General features: G+C 39.4%; 1 protein-coding gene across 1 annotated transcript in view; it reads left to right on the top strand.

Annotated features, from left to right (window-relative positions):
- The window catches only part of KCNH5 (potassium voltage-gated channel subfamily H member 5), a 321,694-nt gene extending 300,683 nt beyond the window's left edge, over positions 1-21,011 (top strand). Inside the window, exon 11 of the mRNA XM_046010148.1 lies at positions 20,064-21,011. Coding sequence (XP_045866104.1) covers positions 20,064-21,011 — 948 coding nt within the window. The remainder of the gene's footprint in view (positions 1-20,063) is intronic.
- The last annotated feature ends 476 nt before the right edge of the window (positions 21,012-21,487 follow it).

Below are 21,487 nucleotides of genomic sequence, written 5' to 3'. Positions count from 1 at the left end.
ACTCAGAGTCCCGTCTTTGGTCCTCTGCCATCCTGAAAGTGATTCAACCTCCTTTATCATATGATTGCTTTCTCCCCAGGCCTTGATCCTTTAGACCCTTTGCATCTCTCTTAAATTTAGATTAGGAATTCTCAAGTAGTGTAGCCTACTCTTTGAGTTCATTGGACTTGGGCTGGAAACCCTGCTTTGTCACTCATTAGCTACATAGACTTGGGAAGGTCTTTAAATCTCTCTAAGCCTCAGTTTTTGTTTTTGTTTTTTTTTTCTTTTCTTTTCTTTTTTAATTAATTTATTTTTTCAGCATAACAGTATTCATTGTTTTTGCACAACACCCAGTGCTCCATGCAATAAGTGCCCTCCCTATTACCCACCACCTGGTTCCCCCAACCTCCCACCCCCGCCCCTTCAAAACCCTCAGGTTGTTTTTCAGAGTCCATAGTCTCTTATGGTTCGCCTCCCCTTCCAATTTCCCTCAACTTCCTTCTCCTCTCCATCTCCGAATGTCCTCTATGTCATTTGTTATGCTCCACAAATAAGTGAAACCATATGATACTTGACTCTCTCTGCTTGACTTATTTCACTCAGCATAATCACTTCCAGTCCCATTCATGTTGCTACAAAAGTTGGATATTCATCCTTTTTTTTTTTTTAATAAACATATAATGTATTTTTATCCCCAGGGGTACAGGTCTGTGAATCACCAGGTTTACACACTTCACAGCACTCACCATAGCACATACCCTCCCCAATGTCCATAACCCCCTCCCCCTCTCCCAACCCCACCTCCCCCCAGCAACCCCCAGTTTGTTTTGTGAGATTAAGAGTCATTTATGGTTTGTCTCCCTCCCAATCCCATCTTGTTTCATTTATTCTTCTCCTATCCCCCTAACCCCCCATGTTGCATCTCCATGTCCTCATATCAGGGAGATCATATGATAGTTGTCTTTCTCCGATTGACTTATTTCACTAAGCATGATACCCTCTAGTTCCATCCACGTCATCGCAAATGGCAAGATTTCATTTCTTTTGATGGCTGCATAGTATTCCATTGTGTATATATACCACTTCTTCTTTATCCAGTCATCTGTTGATGGACATCTAGGTTCTTTCCATAGTTTGGCTATTGTAGACATTGCTGCTATAAACATTCGGGTGCACGTGCCCCTTCGGATCACTACGTTTGTATCTTTAGGGTAAATACCCAGTAGTGCAATTGCTGGGTCATAGGGTAGTTCTATTTTCAGCACTTTGAGGAACCTCCATGCTGTTTTCCAGAGTGGTTGCACCAGCTTGCATTCCCACCAACAGTGTAGGTGGGTTCCCCTTTCTCCGCATCCTCGCCAGCATCTGTCATTTCCTGACTTGTGAATTTTAGCCATTCTGACTGGTGTGAGGTGATATCTCATTGTGGTTTTGATTTGTATTTCCCTGATGCCAAGTGACGTGGAGCACTTTTTCATGTGTCTGTTGGCAATCTGGATGTCTTCTTTGCAGAAATGTCTGTTCATGTCCTCTGCCCATTTCTTGATTGGATTGTTTGTTCTTTGGGTGTTGAGTTTGCTATGTTCCTTATAGATTTTGGACACTAGCCCTTTATCTGATATGTCGTTTGCAAATATCTTCTCCCATTCTGTCAGTTGTCTTTTGGTTTTGTTAGCTGTTTCCTTTGCTGTGCAAAAGCTTTTGATCTGGATGAAATCCCAATAGTTCATTTTTGCCCTTGCTTCCCTTGCCTTTGCCGATGTTCCTAGGAAGATGTTGCCGTCGAAGAGGTTGCTGCCTGTGTTCTCCTCAAGGATTTTGATGGATTCCTTTCTCACATTGAGGTCCTTCATCCATTTTGAGTCTATTTTCATGTGTGGTGTAAGGAAGTGGTACAATTTCATTTTTCTGCATGTGGCTGTCCAATTTTCCCAGCACCATTTATTGAAGAGGCTGTCTTTTTTCCATTGGACATTCTTTCCTGCTTTGTCGAAGATTAGTTGACCATAGAGGTGAGGGTCGATTTCTGGGCTCTCTATTCTGTTCCATTGATCTATGTGTCTGTTTTTGTGCCAGTACCATGCTGTCTTGATGATGACAGCTTTGTAATAGAGCTTGAAGTCTGGAATTGTGATGCCACCCACTTTGGCTTTCTTTTTCAATATTCCTTTGGCTATTCAAGGTCTTTTCTGGTTCCATATAAATTTTAGGATTATCTGTTCCATTTCTTTGAAAAAAAAATGGATGGTATTTTGATAGGGATTGCATTAAATGTGTAGATTGCTTTAGGTAGCATAGACATTTTCACAATATTTATTCTTCCAATCCAGGAGCATGGAACATTTTTCCATTTCTTTGTGTCTTCCTCAATTTCTTTCATGAGTACTTTATAGTTTTCTGCATATAGATTCTTAGCCTCTTTGGTTAGGTTTATTCCTAGGTATCTTATAGTTTTGGGTGCAGTTGTAAATGGGATTGACTCCTTAATTTCTCTTTCTTCTGTCTTGTTGTTGGTGTAGAGAAAAGCAACTGATTTCTGTGCATTGATTTTATATCCTGACACTTTACTGAATTCCTGGACAAGTTCTAGCAGTTTTAGAGTGAAGTCTTTGGGGTTTTCCACATATAGTATCATATCATCTGCGAAGAGTGATAGTTTGACTTCTTCTTTGCCGATTTGGATGCCTTTAATTTCTTTTTGTTGTCTGATTGCTGAGGCTAGGACTTCTAGTACTATGTTGAATAGCAGTGGTGATAATGGACATCCCTGCCGTGTTCCTGACCTTAGCGGAAAAGCTATCTCTCTTTCTCCATTGAGAATGAGATTTGCAGTGGATTTTTCATAGATGGCTTTGATAATATTGAGGTATGTGCCCTCTTTGTTTTTTTTTTTTTCATCTTAAAAATGGATTACTGTGAAAATTAAATAAGCACATAATCCGTGAAAAATACTTAGTACAATTCTTCTAATCATGGTATTTTTAAAAAAATTTTTTAAAGATTTTTTATTTATTTATTTGACAGACAGAGATCATAAGTAAGCAGAGAGGCAGGCAGAGAGAGAGAGGAGGAAGCAGGCTCCCCGCTGAGCAGAGAGCCCAATGTGGGGCTCGATACCAGGTCCCTGGGACCATGACCCAAGCCGAAGGCAGAGGCTTTAACCCACTGAGCCACCCAGGTTCCCCCCTAATCCTGGTATTTTTATTGCAAAGATTCCAAAATGAAAATATGTAGAAACAGTCACTTCTGTGATCAGAATAATTATATTCTCAAAGACAGTGTTGTCTAATGGTTCATTTAAGACTCGGGCAATACAGGGGTGCCTAGGTGGCAAGGTCAGTTAAATGTCTGACTTTGGCTTAGGTCATGATCTCATGGTCCTGGGGTCAAGCCCCATGTCCTGCTCCTACCCAGCAGAGAGTCTGCTTCTACATCTCCCTCTGCCCCTCCTCGCTGCTTACGCTCTCTCTCAAATAAATAAATAAAGTCTCAAAAAAAGAATCAGGCAACACGGAGGGGTGTGTTCTTACATTCCCAGCAAAGCATAATGATGATTGTTTTTCTTTATCAGTTTTGTTCCTTTGAACTTTAGTGTGCTAAAAATTCTGTGGTAAGACCTTAGAAATAAAACGATTTTTTTTCTTCTGAGAATTCTTCTGAATTTTCAAATGCTGACAAGTAGATGTAGCTGCAATGCCACTTGGCCATTAGTTTAAATTGGTACCAATAGTGGGGGCTCAGCCCCTGCTTATTTCAAAATATGTGGCACTGACATAGCAGGGGCGGAATAGGTGAGGAAACTGATCTCTGAGACTTGGAAAGGGGAAGACACATATTTAGCTGTGACAACATTTGGTAAAACTGCTGCTTGTGATCACCTTTCAATGTCGTCGCTCTTTCGGAATTTCTGCAGCTTTTGTTTAGGAAAACCAATTCTAGTATTTTTATTTATGTGTTCATTTTTGCATTTGATTTCTAAACATTAGTAGTGAGTGGGGGTTGTGATTGGTTACTTTTAGCAAGACATGAGAAGGAAGAGGTGATCCCAGACCAGAGTTGGCTGGTTTATAAGCCAAGGAAAGGAATCGAGAATGGGAAAAAGTAGAAATAAGATTCGAAAATCATTGTACGAAGAAGTCCATTAAGACTCTATTTTTGTAGCAAAGATCAGATAATGGATATGACCTCTCACAAAGCCTGATGCTTTCAGTGTAGCAGCCATTATGGTGGGGGCAGGGGGAGCAGGAGCGGGAGGGGAGTCAGAGTCCGGGGAGAGAAAGAGAGAGACACAGGCCCAAGAAAGCAAACCATTAAATCAGGCTTGAGAATTATACACAAGAAAGAACTTTTTATGAGACTACAAGCACAAGGAATTGACTGTAAACATGTCAGAAACTTATTAAATTTTTTCAAAGACGTATATTGCCAGAGAAACCACAAGCTTGGTCTTAAAAAATCCCTTTACTATGTGAACCTGAAACCACATCTTAGGCCCCCAAATTTTCACAGGCAGGAAGCAGCTAAGGAAGTTCTTCAATCTTGAAATGGGACAAACTTTCCAATCCCTATCTCAGGTCTGACTATGGAATATGGACCCAGAACCACTTCCAAGAAGTTGGAATTGGAAGCCACAGAGAACACGGGATGGGAGAGCTTATCCCGCATAGTTTGTCCCATACAGCAGGCTAAGAGACTAATAAAGGAATTTACCCCACTGCTGGGGCAGAGGGGCCTCCTAGTGCCTGCCAGGCAGACTCCATCACCGCTGTGAACCAGTAACGGGGGAGTCTTTAAGCCATTTTCCTTGTCCCCTTTGAATAGGAGTGTTTGGTCAGCCAGCCTGTTCCTGTTCCACGCTTGTCTATTATGTAAGTGTGTATGTGTGTGTGATATTTGGGGGGGGACTTGGGGGACAGGTGGATAACTTGCCTTTCTAGTTTATAGGCCACTCCATTCCAGGCTTCCCTACCTCGGGAAATGGCATTACCTTGGGCTTATCCTTGGGCTTAGACGAAAGAGAGGCTTTTAAAAATTTTTCTCTTTTTCTCTCAAATTGTTCATCCATTTATCTGCAAATCTGTCTGTTTCACTGGCAAAAGAAATCCAGAATCTGACCACCTCTCACTACACCCATTTCTGCCTCCTGGTTCTAAGTCATCCTGACATCTCACCTGGATGACTCCAAGAGCCTTCTAATTGGTAGCGTCCTTCTCTCCTCCCCTCTTCCCAGTTTATTTTCCCTGAGTGGTCATCTCAAAGTAGAAGAGAGATCAGACACACCCTCTCCCAGGCTTCCGTCAGATCCAAGTCCCTGGCCTCATCCTTTACCCAGTGCTGCCCGCTTTGTCCTCCTTATTGCCCCTTGGCCGTGCAGAGCACTCTCTTACCTTGGGGCCCCCTCTCCCCATGGCTATCTGCATGGCCCACTTCATTTCATCACTACCTCGGCTCACAGATTCTCTTCCTCAGAGACCCAACGACTCTTTATTTATTTATTTATTTATTTTTTGTAGCCCATCTGATATTGTCACCATCTGACATTTTCTAGAACATTTAAGGAGTTTTGTTCTGTTCACTGACGTACACCTAACTCCAAAACACAGCCTGGAACATGGTGGGCGTTTGACAAACACTCATAATGCAAATGAAGACCTTGTTTGCTGCCACGTGCCACCGTTAATGAGTGTGACAAAGGAAGTGCTGTCAGGGCATAGAGTAGGATGGACCCAGTCCTTCCTGAGGCAGTTAAGTGAAAGCCTCCCAGTGGGCGAGCTTCCCGGATGCTCTACCTGTGCCATATGGGCCTTTGCACTTAGAAGAACCCTGTTCTTGGTTTAATGCTCTGCTGTTGTTATCTGGATATTCCTAATAATTTTGAACAAGGAGGTGTGCATCCTTTTAATTGTGGCATAATTCACACACCATACAATTCACCACAAAGTATGCAATTCCTTCCTTTTCAGAATGTTCACGAAGTTGTGCCACCATCACCAGTATCTAATTTCAGGAACTTCTCTTGCCCCAGAAGGAAACGGCATACCCATGGGTAGTCGTTCCCCATTTCCCACTTTCCCCCTGGCCATAGATGATATTCTCTGACTAAATTTGCCTCTTCTGGAGATTTCAGATAAGTGAAATCAAACCTATTTGACTTTTCGTGTTGGGTTCCTTTCACTTAGTATGTTTTCAAGGTCCGTCCGTTCTGTAGCGTGTATTAGTGCTCCCACCCTTTTTCTGGCTCGGTAATTTCCTTTTTTTCCCATATAGACCCCATTTTGGTTGCCAGTTCACCTGTGCTGGATATTTGGGTTGTTTCTACTTTTTGGCTATCATGAATAATGCTGCTATGAACACTGGGATACTTGTGTTTGTGTGACTGTATGTTTTTATTATGTTTCTTGGATACCTTTCCAGGATTGGGATTGGTGGGTCACACTGTTACTCTGTTTAACTTTTTGCAAAACTGCAGAGCTGTTTGCCACATTTTATATTCCTTCCAGCAATGCATGGGAGGGGGGGTGTCCAGTTTCTCTACATCCTCCCAACACCTGTTATTTTTCTATTACTGATAACACATTATTTTTCCAATTATAGCCATCCTAGAGGATGGGAAGTATATTTCATTTGGTTTTGCATTTCCCTAATGACTAATGATATTGACTATCTTTTCATGTGCCTATTAGCCATCTGTATAACTTTTTTGAAGAAATGTCTATTCAAATCCTTTATTTTTTTATTTTCTTTTTGTCTCTTGTTGAGTCATAATAGTTCTTTATATATTCTAGATATTACACCCATATCAAATACATGATTTGCAAATACTTTCTCCCATTTTGTGGGTTGTCAGTTTACTTTCTCTTTGAAGCAAAAGAGTTTTGAATTTTGATGAAGTCCAGTTTGTTTATTTAATTATTTTTGGTGGCTTAAGGTTTAGGTGTCTAAGAAACCCTCCCCTAATTCAAGGCCACACAAATTTATGTCTTTGTCTCCTTCTAATAATTTCATAGCTTTACTTCTTCCATTTAGGCCTTCGATCCATTTTGAATTAAATTTTATATATGGTGTGAAGCTGGTATCCGTATTCATTTTATGTTTGTGCACCATTTGTTGAAAAGATTAATCTTTCCTCATTGAATTGCCTTGATATCCTTGTCAAAAACCAGTTGAGCATAGATGCATGGTTTTAATTTTGGACACTTACTTCTGTTGCATTGATGTATATCTGTTCTTATGACATATCTCACTGTGTTGATTATGGTAGCTTTATAGTGAAATTTAAAACTGAGAAGTATGAGTCCTCCAATTACATTCTTATTTTTTTGGTATTGTTTTGGCTATTCTGGGACCCTTGCATTCCATTCAAAGTTTAGGATCAGTTGTCAATTTCTGAAAAGCTAGCAGTTAGAACTTTGATAGGAATTGAATTGAAGCTGCAGGTCAATTTCAGGAATATTGTCATGTTAACAATATTAGGTTTTCCAATCTATAAACATAAAATGTCTTTCTATTTATTTTAATCTTTAATTTATTTCAGCATTATTTTGTAACTTTTGTGTCTAAGTCCTGTACTTTTGTTAATTTTTTTCCTAAGTATTTTATTCTCTTTGATGCCATTGTCAATGAAATTGTTTTCTTAGTTTCATTTTCAGATGGTTCCTAGCTAGTATATAGAAATATAACTAATTTTTAAATAAATTTTATTTGTTTATTTGTTAGAGCGAGCGAGAGAGAGCACAGGCAGGGAGAGTGGCAGGCAGAGGGAGAAGCAGGGTCTCTGCTGAATAGAGAGCTCATCGCAGACACTTAACTGAGTGAGCCACCCAGGCACCTGAAATACAACTAATTTTATATTGATTTCGTGTCATGCATCCTGCTAAACTCCTTCATTAGCTATAATAGCTCTGTGTGTGTGTGTGTGTATTTCTCAGGAATTTCTATATTTTTTCATTCTGAGTGTCTTTTATTTAATTTCCTTGACAATTTCTCTAGCTGGAACCTTCAACTACAATGTTGAATAGAAGTGGCAAGATGGGGCATAGTTACCTCTTTCCCCATTTTAGGAGAGAGCTTTCAGTATTTTACTATTTCTTTGAAGATTTTATTTATTATTTATTTGATAGAGAGATCACCAGTAGGCAGAGAGGCAGGCAGAGAGAGAGAGAGAAGCAGGTTCCCTGCCGAGCAGAGAACCCGATGCGGGGCTCGATTCCAGGACCCTGAGATCATGACCTGAGCTGAAGGCAGAGGCTTAACCCACTGAGCCACCCAGGTGCCCCTCAGTATTTTACTATTAAGGATAATGTTAGATGCTCCGAATTTTTATGTTGTATTGGGGTCCTACAAGTTATGTAGGTGGTCACGCCTCATAAACGAGTGCACAGCTGAGCTGAGTGTTAAAGGATAAGTAGGAGTTCCCCAGCATGCGAAGGGGAGGAGAGAGAACACTATTTGCATTATCACAGATAGATTCTCAAAGTGGTTGAGTATGACAGGAACATGAAGATCAAATGCGGAGTGAAGGAAATAGGTTGGACGGGCAGGCTGAACTGAGCCATAGTAGACTTGCTGACTTATTAAAGAGCTTTACTTTTATTTTATTTTATTTTTTTTTTGAGCTTTACTTTTATTTTCTGATTTTTTTGGGGGGTGTTCTGCAATACTATGATATTTGATACACAATAGCAAAAAATGGAATGAGGGGAAGTGAGACTAGAAATTGAGGCAGGGAGGGCAATTCGTGGATTCCATAGTTGAGACAATGAATCTAAATCTTGTCAGCTTTACCTTGGAATAGCCATTTACTTGGTTTTGAAGACTTTTTCTTTCTTTCATTATTTTTCTTAAATGGAAAACACCTTTAGTAATAGAAACATAAATACTGTGTAACTATTAAGAGTTATGCTAACACCAGTAATGGAGTTTACACTATATGTTTTGTTATTTATGAAAAATACATTTTTGTATTTATGATAAACTGGAAAATTGAGATTAATGATCTTTTTTTAAAGTTTGCATTATTTATTTATTTGTTTATTTATTATGTTCAGTTAGCCAGCATATAAGTACATCATTAGTTTTTGAGGTAGTGTTCAACGACTCATTAGTTGCGTATCACACCCTTTCATATGGTAAGGAAAAATGGGGCCTAGAAGATTTCATTAGTAAATTCAAGAATAGTATTAGTAATTTCAGGATGTTTTGCATTTGCATCTTACCAACCACTCCTATCCACATCAGGCATTACCTGACACATTTACAAAATCAAAAGATAATCCTTTTTTACCTTTCCCCTCCCTCCCTTCTTTCCTTTATTTTTCCTCTCTACTCATCTTCGTTTCCCTTTTTTTTTTTTTAACAATTATTAATTAGTTAATTCCTCAAAATTTATTTAGGACCTAAGAGGCTGAACCAGATCTGTAACACATTCCTTGTTCTTGAAGAGCTTATGGATTTATGAGTGGCTGAAGTAAAGCAGGGCAGCCAGATTTCAAAATAGAGTGCGATGTTTCATTGTTACCTTTCCTTCACACGTCTAAATTTATTGAATGACCATCTGCCTCAGCCCCCTCACTGTGGCCTTCATTAAGATGAGCTTATAGCCTCTGTTATTTACATGATAGTGACTAATACATCCTGCTTTGTTGTGTTAGTTTAGCTTGGAATGGATTGAAAGAACTAGGGGTAGAATTAGTGACTTAAGTTTACAGAAACAGTAAAAAGAACAAAACCAACTAGATCCCATAAAAGTCAGATGAACAAGCTTCTGCCTGATCACGTATGGCTATAAATTCCTACTCAATTCCCTAGAGTCACAGATCTGGAAAGTGATGGGCCATTTGAGGGGAAACTCCTGTATCTTCCTTCAAATTATATAACACTAAATCCGTGTCATTAAACAAATGATTCTAACCCTTTTTTTCCTTGCCTTTATTGGATTTCAAAGTTCAGTACACATTCAAATTATTCAATTTTGATATCGCTTTTATGATCAAATGTCCTACTTTTGAAATGGAAAGCTCAGTTGGCCATGTTCCCCATTAAGTTTAAGAAGCTTTTATCATTTAAATAAATTAAACCTTCCAGCATGGGTTCCACAGAACATAATGAAGCACAGAGAAGAAAAGCTTAAATGAAATAAACCTCTTTGCTGATAGAAACAGAACAGGATATTGTTCATTCTACCAATAAATGTGTGGCTGGAGTCATAGTCTGATTTGTGATTTTTCTTTTTTTTATTTTGTCCTTAATTTTTGTGGTATTCATCAGCAATTTGATTTGCCATTGGACAAAAGATAGATAGAGAGTACATCAAGTGCAAAGGTTCTAGGTTATTAATGCTGAGGAAAAAAACCCCAAATATTAGATTTTTAGAAGTTGATTTAATACCATGTTGGGAATCATGGATATACATATTTTTCTTTTACATTGTTTAATTCATGTGTTAGATGAATACTAAGCTCTTTCATATTTTCTAAAATGATTTCTTTGGGGAAATTAAAATTTTTTTCTAGAGAAAATTATCATTTCTATGTAATAATTGGGTAAAATTAATCTATATAACTTATGTATTCATTTAGCAGGAAATGTTTTCCTTTATGTATGACACATTGCCCACAGAGAAAATCAGCTGAATTACGAAAATGCTTATTGTTTGTAGATCTTTCAATTGCCAAACACTAGTAGGTAAAATTTTTAAAAAATTTAAATTAAAACATGCTCTTTTTAAAGGGCTTACCTAAATAAAATTGATCCAACTTTCTCTTCTTTTATTAAGTTGAACCGTTTTATTATATACATAATTAAAAAGTTAAAGGTAAAAAGCACTTCTTAGAAGGAAGGATCAGCAAAATATATTTGAGAATGCTCATGCTTGTAATCGTAATGTGGAATAATTAGCATGCTATTTTTTTATGATGAAATGTAGTCTCCTTAGTAATAAAAATGCATTGTTATTTAAATTTGGAGTTTAGGGTCATAAAGTTATCTTTAAAATTATGACAACTTATAGAAAGGGCCTATTACATTTAATGCTTTTGAAAAACAGTGAGTTATTTCCATTGGGCACCCCTGCCGCTTTGTGTTATTTGTCTTTAATGCATTCTTTATAATTTAAGACAGAATAAAAAGCTATCATACTTTACAGATATGACATGGTTCAACTTGTGGTGGTACCTCTGTGGATAATTAGTCTTTAAACCTTGTAATCATGATAAAATCATCTCTCTTTTTTTTTTTTAAATAAAGATTTTTATTTATTTATTTGACAGAGACACAGTGAGAGAGGGAACACAAGCAGGGCGAGTAGGAGAGGGAGAAGCAGGCCTCCCACCTAGCAGGGAGCCTGATGCGGGGCTCAGTCCCAGGACCCTGGGATCATGACCCGAGCCAAAGGCAGAGGCTTAATGACTGAGCCACCCAGGCGCCCCTCATCTCTTCATTTTTTAAAAATTTTCAGTGCCTGGACAATGAGATATCACCTCACACCAGTCAGAATGGCTAAAATTAACAAGTCAGGAAATGACAGATGCTGGCGAGGATGTGGAGAAAAGGGAACCCACCTACACTGTTGGTGGGAATGCAAGCTGGTACAACCACTCTGGAAAACAGCATGGAGGTTCCTCAAAATGCTGAAAATAGAACTACCCTATGACCCAGCAATTGCACTACTGGGTATTTACCCTAAAGATACAAACGTAGTGATCCGAAAGGGCACGTGTACCCGAATGTTTATAGCAGCAATGTCTACAATAGCCAAACTATGGAAAGAACCTAGATGTCCATCAACAGGTGAATGGATAAAGAAGAAGTGGTATATATACACAATGGAATACTATGCAGCCATCAAAAGAAATGAAATCTTGCCATTTGCGACGACGTGGATGGAACTAGAGGGTATCATGCTTAGTGAAATAAGTCAATCGGAGAAAGACAACTATCATATGATCTCCCTGATATGAGGACATGGAGATGCAACATGGGGGTTTAGGGGGATAGGAGAAGAATAAATGAAACAAGATGGGATTGGGAGGGAGACAAAGCATAAATGACTCTTAATCTCACAAAACAAACTGGGGGTTGCTGGGGGGAGGTGGGGTTGGGAGAGGGGGAGGGGGTTATGGACATTGGGGAGGGTATGTGCTATGGTGAGTGCTGTGAAGTGTGTAAACCTGGCGATTCACAGACCTGTACCCCTGGGGATAAAAATACATTATATGTTTACAAAAAAAAAAAATTGGAAGGGGAGGCGAACCATAAGAGACTATGGACTCTGAAAAACAACCTGAGGGTTTTGAAGGGTCAGGGGTGGGAGGTTGGGGGAACAGGTGGTGGGTAATAGGGAGGGCACATTTTGCATGGAGCACTGGGTGTTGTGCAAAAACAATGAATACTGTTACGCTGAAAAAATAAATAAATTAAAAAATATATATTATTCAGTGCCTGAAAAAAGTGTGGCATTGTCACCAGTTGGAAAATAAGTTCTTAGACGTTATTGTATCCTTACAATGGAATCAAAGATAGGTTCTCCTTCAAGTTCTTCAGTGATTGATTTGTGGGTCAAAGGTTTGAATGTGATTATATTGAGATAGCATTTGTTAATATCTACTTGTGCCCAGCAGTGGGCTAGGTGCTGAGGATTCCAGGAGGTAGATGATGATGTGTTTGTCTCCAAGTGAGGAAATAAGAGTAGACATTCATGATCAATTACAAGATTATAGATACCATTGACTCATTGTTTAAAAACTGAAAAATAATGTTTAAAAAGCAGAAAATCTTCCCATTTGTAGTATTTTCTATTCATAGAACTATCACAAACATACTTTGCTGAATGTATGAGGATTTTATTGGTGAATAACATTTACTTATTGAGGACTTTCAGTGTAACACTGTTGGAGAGACTAAAGATATAGCATGTAGTAAAAGAGACAAAAATCTCTGCCCCCATGAACAAATGCATTATGTAGTAGTAGGATCAAGAATGGTATTAGAGTCCAGGGAAGACTGACCCACCCTGCCCCGTTTTTGGTAAAGCCAGGGTATTTAATATAAGTAGAAGCAAGTTAAAAGAAAACACAAGAGCTGCCTTGAAGAGAGCAAGATGCTACAAAATGCAGCATGTATTTTAAAGGCTTTGCCTTTGAGAATAGGACAGCTTAGAAATTGCCTCTCCTAACACCCTCCCCAGCAAGCACAGAGCTGAGGCCCTTAACTCACTGCTTTCAGGGATGGTTCTCCATGGCAAATGTTCTGTGAAGGGTAATCTGCTGGGTGTGAAACTGCTGTATCATTCCCTACTTTACCAACGCAACTACCCGTATCTTTGTGGGGCCCAGGAAGAAGTGTCAGAGCTGCAGTAGAGTGTAATGGTTGTACTGCTTGCAACTGGACTTCTTGGATTTATCCCAGCCACTGACTCCTTGGGTGACCTGAGGCAACCCACCAAATCAACTCTCCATGCCTCAGTTTGCTCTTCGGAACTTGAGAATAATAGGACCTATATCAATGACAGTTAAAGGAGGTAATACACGTGTGGAAGTAGCCCTTTGCTATATATGCAAACTTTTAGTAACTATTTTTTAATAAGTCATACTTTACAGTCTACAGCCAAAAGAAAGAATAAATTTCACCTCATTCAGTAAATTCTATCTAACCCAGTGATTTTTATAAAGTTGCCTCTGGCTTAAAAGCCTGGTTATGGGGGCGCCTGGGTGGCTCAGTGGGTTAAAGCCTCTGCCTTCGGCTCAGGTCATGATCTCAGGGTCCTGCGATCGAGTCCCGCATCGGGCTCTCTGCTCAGTAGGGAGCCTGCTTCCTCCTCTCTCTCTCTGCCTGCCTCTCTGCCTACCTGTGATCTGTCTGTCAAATAAAAAAAAAAAAAAAGCTTGCTTATGGTAAATAGTTGGCCAAAGCCAAGTATTATTGTTTTCAGTTGGGCTCCAGGTCAAATTCTGTAGCTTGGGTAGGAAATTTCCTCATGACCCTCTCTTTCCAGCCCTCCCTCTGTACCTGATTCTGCTTTCACTGGGCTCCTGATTGCCTATGGGCCAACTACTAAGGGGACGGGGGTCCGCTTCACACCCAGGGCTTGTCTGTGAGACCTGGAGGGCTTGTGGTAACTCCTCAGAGCGTTGGCCTTTGAGCTAGCTGCACCAGCTACTGGGCTGATTTACTGTGTGCATATTTATTGGTCTGAAAGGCCCTGGCAGCAGGGGTCCTACAGAGTGTAGTGACTTCTCCCCCTTCTTGAAGTACCTTTGCCTCATCTGGCTTCTAGGGAGCTGAAATCACAATTGTCCACCTTCTGTAGTTCCTGGGCACATTGGGGATCCTAACCATGCCCCTCCAGGCACACAAGAAGTATGGGTAGACACGAGGAGGTGAACCTTTCCCCTTCTCATAAAAGAGGGTTTATGGTTTTTTTTAGCAGGCTTTGTTGGCTCTGGAGAGTAAACTCCTGGGTCCTGTTCTCTGCAAACTCCAGATGAGAAGTCAGGGCCTGTCTGAATGTGTGTAAGTACCCCTCAAGCTCCAGGGGCTAAGTCTAGCTCCACCTCATCGCCTATCCCCCTGGAGTGGGGAGATGGAGAGAAAGGAACAATGTGCAGCGCTTGGGATTCTGATATCCCAAATCTCTTTTCTTTCGCAATTTCTTTTTTATCTTCATAGTGGCCAAATACGCCATCCCAGTTCTATCTCATTTGTCCCCTGATGCAGACTGGCCCCCTGGTTCTGGGACAGGACTCCTTTGTACTAGGCAGTTTGGTGTTTGGGGTCTCTGTTCTCAGCTTAATAGTAGCAGTCCAGACACCTTCGTTTGCTCTTGGTTTGTGGGGAGGGGCCAGATGGTGGCCAGGGAGACTGCAGAAGGTTTCTTTTATTGCTGTTTTACGTGGGCTTAAATCACTAAACATTCTAAACTTGCTAAGCACACAATAATTATAAGCAGTCATTAGCCATTATATTGAAATTTTAAAGCATAAAACTCTTGACTAAGATGCCAACAAATATTCAGTTCCAGGGACACCAAATATTTCAATATAATTTCTAAAAACTGTGAACTTCACACAGCAGTACACATGAATACTACAGAGATAGTAGTATTTTTGTCTATTATATACCAGTAGCATTTTATCGTAAAACAGATCCTTTTATCGTAAATGTAAAGATCCTTTTATCGTAAATGTAAAGGCAACTCTCAGTTACTACATCACACTAAGGCTGTATCTATCCAAGGCTAAGGAGCTACCTTTAAAAAAACAAAAAAGGTCAGAGTTGAGTGGGAAGGAGGATGTGGCCAGTCATTTGTCCCCTCATGTCAGTTTCTAAAACCAAATTGAGTACCTTTTCAATGAAGAGGGATGGAAAAGGAATATGGTATCTGTGTCCATGTTTGGATCTAATATTGTGAAGGCTCAGCATAAGCTCTGTTTACTTAGGAAGCATGAGAAACATGTCAACCGTTTGAAAAATTATGGTGGAACTTTGATGTCAGACTTTCAGATAAGTATTACATCATTTAAAAGATCCAGTTTTGGGGTGCCTGGGTGGCTCAGTCAGTTAAGCATCTACCTTCAGCTCAAGTTATGATCCCAGGGTCCTGGGATAGAGCCCCGTGTAGGGCTCCCTGCTTCGTGGGGAGCCTGCTTCTCACCCTCCTACTCCCCCTGCTTGTGCCTGCTCTCTCTGTCAAATAGATAAGTAAAATCCTTACAAAAAAAAAAAAAAGATCCAATTTCATGTGCCACTAGAGAGGGAAAAATATGCTGGTCTTTACGGACAGTTATTGAATTTAGAGAATATTTATTTTAAAATACATATCATTACCACTCGATAAGCTGTGTTTAGTGCATCAGTCTCAATTTAGAAAGTGTGCTCTTAGAGGATTGCTATCTCCCAGACTTTTCTGTTAAGTGACCATCACTAGCATTGGTTTCTAGTATAAACTGATGTTCATATGTTACTCTGGAAGCTATTGAATCCTCAAGAGGTGATGGAAATGGTTTCAAACAGAAAGTGTTTTATGAGAGTTCAATGGGGAGAACCAACATATTTTGAGTGTCTCTTATATGCTATGTACTTGCCATATATCTCCAATGTAACCAATAAATTAATGAGAGAGGGTGATGAAGTAATTTTGCCAGCCTCAGAAAATTGTCTGATTCTAAGAGCACTGTAATATACCTCCCTTCTGAATTTTCCTGCTAGCCCACCTGTAGTCATTTTGTTCTTCAGAAGGAGACTGATAAAAAAAATCTCACATTCATTAAATTCACTTCTAACCTTGATAATACGAGTGGTAATTTCTTACATGGTGAAGAGTTTTACTTCTCTTGATGGAGTTATAACCTGCCCAGTATTATTTTCAAAAGATGTTTTATTTTTATGTTTTTTTTAGAAGTAAATTATATCATCAGAAGGTACTGAGTCCTATGTAGAAAAAGCTAGAAACTCCTATCAATTGGATGATGAACCATCTGGCTTGATTCTTCTCTATATTTTGAATTTGTATTACAGCATTTTGCCTTTGGTGTTCAAAAGACATTTTAAATGAATTTATGCATACTTACTTGTGGTTACCCATCTAACAGCCCATGCACTATGTATTTAATTCTATAGTTAAAATTTACCCTCAAAATAGAAAAAAAAAACTAATTCAAAGGATATATGCACCCTCATTATTAGCATTATTTTCAATGCTAAATTATGGAAGCAACCCTAGTGTCTACTGATAGATGAATGGATAAAGACATATACAATGAAATATTATTCAGTTATAACTAAGAGTATGTTGCCATTTGCAGCAATATGGATGGAGCTAGACAATATAATGCTAAGTGAAATAGCATCATATTGATTGAGTCAGAGAAAGACAAATACCATCTTTTTTTTTAATTTTAATTTTTCAGTGTTTCAAGATTCATTGTCCATGCACCACACCCATTGTTCCATGCAATATGTGCCCTGCTTAATACCCACCACCAGGCTCACCCACCCCCCTATCCCTCTCCCCTCCAAAACCCTGTTTGTTTCTCAGAGTCCACAGTCTCTCATGCTTCATCTCCCCGTCTGATTTACCCCAATTCACTTTTCCTGTCCTTTTCCTAATGTCCTCCATGTTACTCCTTATGCTCCACAAGTAAGTGAAACCATATGATAATTGACTTTCTCTGCTTGATTTATTTCACTCAGCATAATCTCCTTCAGTCCTGTCCATGTTGATACAAAAGTTGGGTATTCATCCTTTCTGATGGCTGAGTTATATTCCATTGTATATATGGTCCATATCTTCTTTACCTATTTGTCTGTTGAAGGGCATCTTGGCTCTTTCCACAGTTTGGTGATTGTGGCCATTGCTGCTGTGACCACTGGGGTACAGATGGCCCTTCTTTTCACTACATCTGTATCTTTGGGGGTAAATACTCAGTAATGCAATTGCAGGGTCAAAGGGTAGTTCTATTTTTAATTTCTTAAGGAATCTCCACAGTGTTTTCCAAAGTGGCTGCCCCAGCTTATATTCCCACCAACAGTGTAGGAGGTTCCCCTTTCTCCACACCCTCTCCAACACTTGTTGTTTCCTGTCCTGTTAATTTTGGCCATTCTAACTAGTGTAAGGTGGTATCTCAGTGTGGTTTTGATTTGAATTTCCCTGATGGCTAATGATGATGAACATTTTTTTCATGTTTCTGTTAGCCATCTGTATGTCTTCTTTGGAGAAGCGTCTTTTCATGTCTTCTGCCCATTTTTTGATGTGATTATCTGTTTTGTGTCTGTTGAGCTTGAGGAGTTCTTTATAGAACATAACATGATGCCCCAGCTTTTTCTTTTTCAACATTTCCTTCGTGATTCAGGGTCTTTTCTGATTCCATACAAATTTTAGGATTGTTTGTTCGAGCACTTTGAAAAATGCCAGTGGAATTTTGATCAGAACAGCACTGAAAGTATAGATTGCTCTGGGCAGTATAGACATTTTAACAATGTTTATTCTTCTGATCCATGAGCATGGAATGCTTTTCCACCTTTTTAATGTCTTCTTCAACATTACAGATGTCGAGTACAGATTCCTTACCTCTTTGGTTAGAATATTTATTTCAATATTATCTTCAATATAGTGTATATTATTATAGAAAGGTATCTTATAGTTCTTGGTGCTATAGTGAATAGAATTGATTCTCTAATTTCCCTTTCTATATTTTCATTTTTAATGTTTCATTAGAAGGCAACTGATTTCCGTGCACTGATTTTGTATCCTGCCACATTACTGAATTGCTGTATGAGTACTAGTAGTTTGGGGGTAGAGTTTTTGGGTTTTTTATATTAAAGTATGTCATCTGCAAAGAGAAAAGTTTGACTTCTTCTTTGCTAATGTGAATACCTTTTATTTCCTTGTGTTTTCTGATTGTTGTTGCTAGGACTTTGTTGAACGACGGTGACAAGAGTGGGCATCCTTGTTGTGTTCCTGATCTCAAAGGGAAGGCTGTCAGTTTTTTCCCATGAGAATGATATTCGCTTTGGGTTTTTCATAGATTTTATGAAGATGAGGAATGTTCCCTCTATCCCCATACTTTGAAGAGTTTTAATCAGGAATGGATGCTTTTTCTGCATCAAGTGAGAGGACCATGTTGTTTTTCTCTCATTGATTTGTTCTTTCACATTGATTGATTTGCGAATGTTGAACCATCCTTGCATCCCATGGATAAATCCCACCTGGTCATGGTGGATAATCTTTTTAATGTGCTGCTGGATCCTGTTAGCTAGGATCTTGTTGAGAATCTTGGCATCCATATTCATCAGGGATTTTGGTCTGAAATTCTCCTTTTTGTGGGGTTTTTGCATGGTTTGGGAATCAAGGTAATGCTGGCTTCATAGAAAGAGTCTGGAAGACAAATACCATATGATTTCACTCAAATGTGGAATTTAAAAAACAAAACAAATGAGCAAAGGGAAAAGAAAGAGAGAGAGAGAGAAACCAGGAAACAGACTCTTAACTACAGAGAACAAACTCATGGTTGCCAGAGGAGAGGTAGTTGGGGGATTGGGAAACAGGTGACGGGGCTTAAGGAGTACACTTGTTGAGATGGGCGCTGGGTAATACATGGAGTGTGTTGATCACTATGTGAACAAAACATTGTATGTTAATTCTGGAAGCAAAAAACTTAATGAAAAAAACTTCTGGAAATATGCACAGAAAACTATTAATATTGAAATCTGAATAGGAGAAACACTTTACACTGAAATTGTTTATAATATTTCAAAAGAAAAGATAAGAAGAACCTGTAAGTAGGTTCGAATAATGATGAGAGAAAAAAATGAACACTAACAGTAAAAAAATTTAAGGAATATTGAAATTTGAAGAGCCCAATCTCCCATCCCATGATAGTATTACATGGACAACACACTTACTTCTATTGGGATATTTTAGTGGTGTGAATTTCATCAGTTTCAAGGCTCTTTATTTAATAAATAGATAGCAGCTTAAAATGAAGTAATTTTGAGCTGGTATTTACCTCTCAGGAACTTTTACTTACAGATCCTAGTTCTGTTCTCCTAAATAAATGTAATCCCTCCCCCCACCTATCACAGGTGCTATGTTAGTAAACCGTCTAACATTTTGGTATTTTTATAGCCTGAAACTCATAATTTAACCACTAAGCAGGAGAAGTTATTAAAAATGGTACTGAATATATTGGCATCTAAAAGGAAAACATACAAGAAATAGCAATGCAAGGAAATTTAATGTATTTCCTTACACATATACATATGTACTAACGTATGCATTTATATGTTTTCTATTAAACGAGAACATAAACTAGAAAGCAAGTACCTCTCTTCAGCTCTCTCTCCATTACATTCCCCCTCCTGTATGCAAGAGAGTAGGATGACATAAGCTAAGTCAGTGCTTGCGGTGAGTTCTCAGTATACTGCGTCCATTAAGCGGCACTGAGGTATTTTTTCCCTTCCGAAGTGATCTTACCCTGCGTTTGAGGGTTTCCTCAGCAAAACAAAGTTTATCCAGCATCCTGTCACATGATTAGCAGTCCAGCTATGTTTATAATCACGTTCTGAACATCTCTCCCCCTCCACAGATCATTTTCCGAAAAATCAGTGACGTGAAGAAAGAGGAAGAGGAGCGCCTCAGGCAGAAGAATGAGGTCACCCTCAGCATCCCCGTGGACCACCCGGTCCGAAAGCTCTTCCAGAAGTTCAAGCAGCAGAAGGAGCTGCGGAATCAGGGGTCCACCCAGAGCGACCCCGAGCGGAACCAGGTTCAGGTAGAAAGCCGCTCCTTGCAGAATGGAGCCTCCATCACGGGCACCAGTGTGGTCACTGTGTCGCAGATCACGCCCATCCAGACGTCTCTGGCTTACGTGAAAACCAGCGAGTCCCTCAAGCAAAACAACCGTGAGGCCATGGAACTCAAGCCCAATGGCGGTGCTGACCCCAAATGCCTCAAAGTCAACAGCCCGATCAGGATGAAGAACGGGAATGGGAGGGGATGGCTGCGACTCAAGAATAACATGGGGGCGCATGAGGAGAAAAAGGAAGACTGGAATAATGTCACAAAAGCCGAGTCCATGGGGCTACTGTCAGAGGACCCCAAGGGCAGCGATTCGGAGAACAGCGTTACCAAAAACCCACTAAGGAAAACAGATTCTTGTGACAGTGGGATTACAAAAAGTGACCTTCGTCTGGATAAGGCTGGAGAGGCCCGAAGTCCGCTGGAGCACAGCCCGATTCAGGCTGACGCCAAGCACCCCTTTTATCCCATCCCAGAGCAGGCCTTACAAACCACACTGCAGGAAGTCAAGCATGAACTCAAAGAGGACATTCAGCTGCTAAGCTGCAGAATGACTGCCCTGGAAAAACAGGTGGCAGAAATTTTAAAAATACTCTCTGAAAAAAGCGTGCCCCAGACCTCTTCTCCCAAATCCCAAATGCCACTCCAAGTACCTCCCCAGATACCATGTCAGGATATTTTTAGTGTTTCAAGGCCTGAGTCACCTGAATCTGACAAAGATGAAATCCACTTTTAATATATATATCTACACATATATATTTGTTAATATATCAAAAACAGTATATACATCTATATACATATGTGTGTATATACCGTATATACATCTATATATTTTCACTTGCTTTCAATATGATGAACACAATATGGATTTTGATATGTAAATACTGCATGTCCAGCTGGATTCTGGCCTGCCAAAGAAGATTATTTAAAACATAGATATTGCTTGTATATTATGCAGTTGACTGCATGCACACTTTACATTTATTTATAATCTCTATTCTAATACAAAAAAAAAGTATGATTTTTGTTAACCAAGGCAATGTAACATTTGAAGAATCAGGGTCCAACCTGCCAATGTTGCCATGACAAATTTGATCTCAGGCTGAGTATATCGAGCTGTCATTTTCTCACTATTCTGTTAAGTTAAAATTAGAGATTAATGCCAAGGGAGGGTTCAACCTTTTAGACTGTTGGTACCATTTTATAATCTCT

This window comes from Meles meles, chromosome 6 (assembly GCF_922984935.1).
Source record: "Meles meles chromosome 6, mMelMel3.1 paternal haplotype, whole genome shotgun sequence".
Lineage (NCBI taxonomy): Eukaryota > Metazoa > Chordata > Mammalia > Carnivora > Mustelidae > Meles > Meles meles.
The sequence above is the reverse complement of the archived record's forward strand: the minus strand, read 5'-3'. Positions and strand labels throughout refer to the sequence as shown.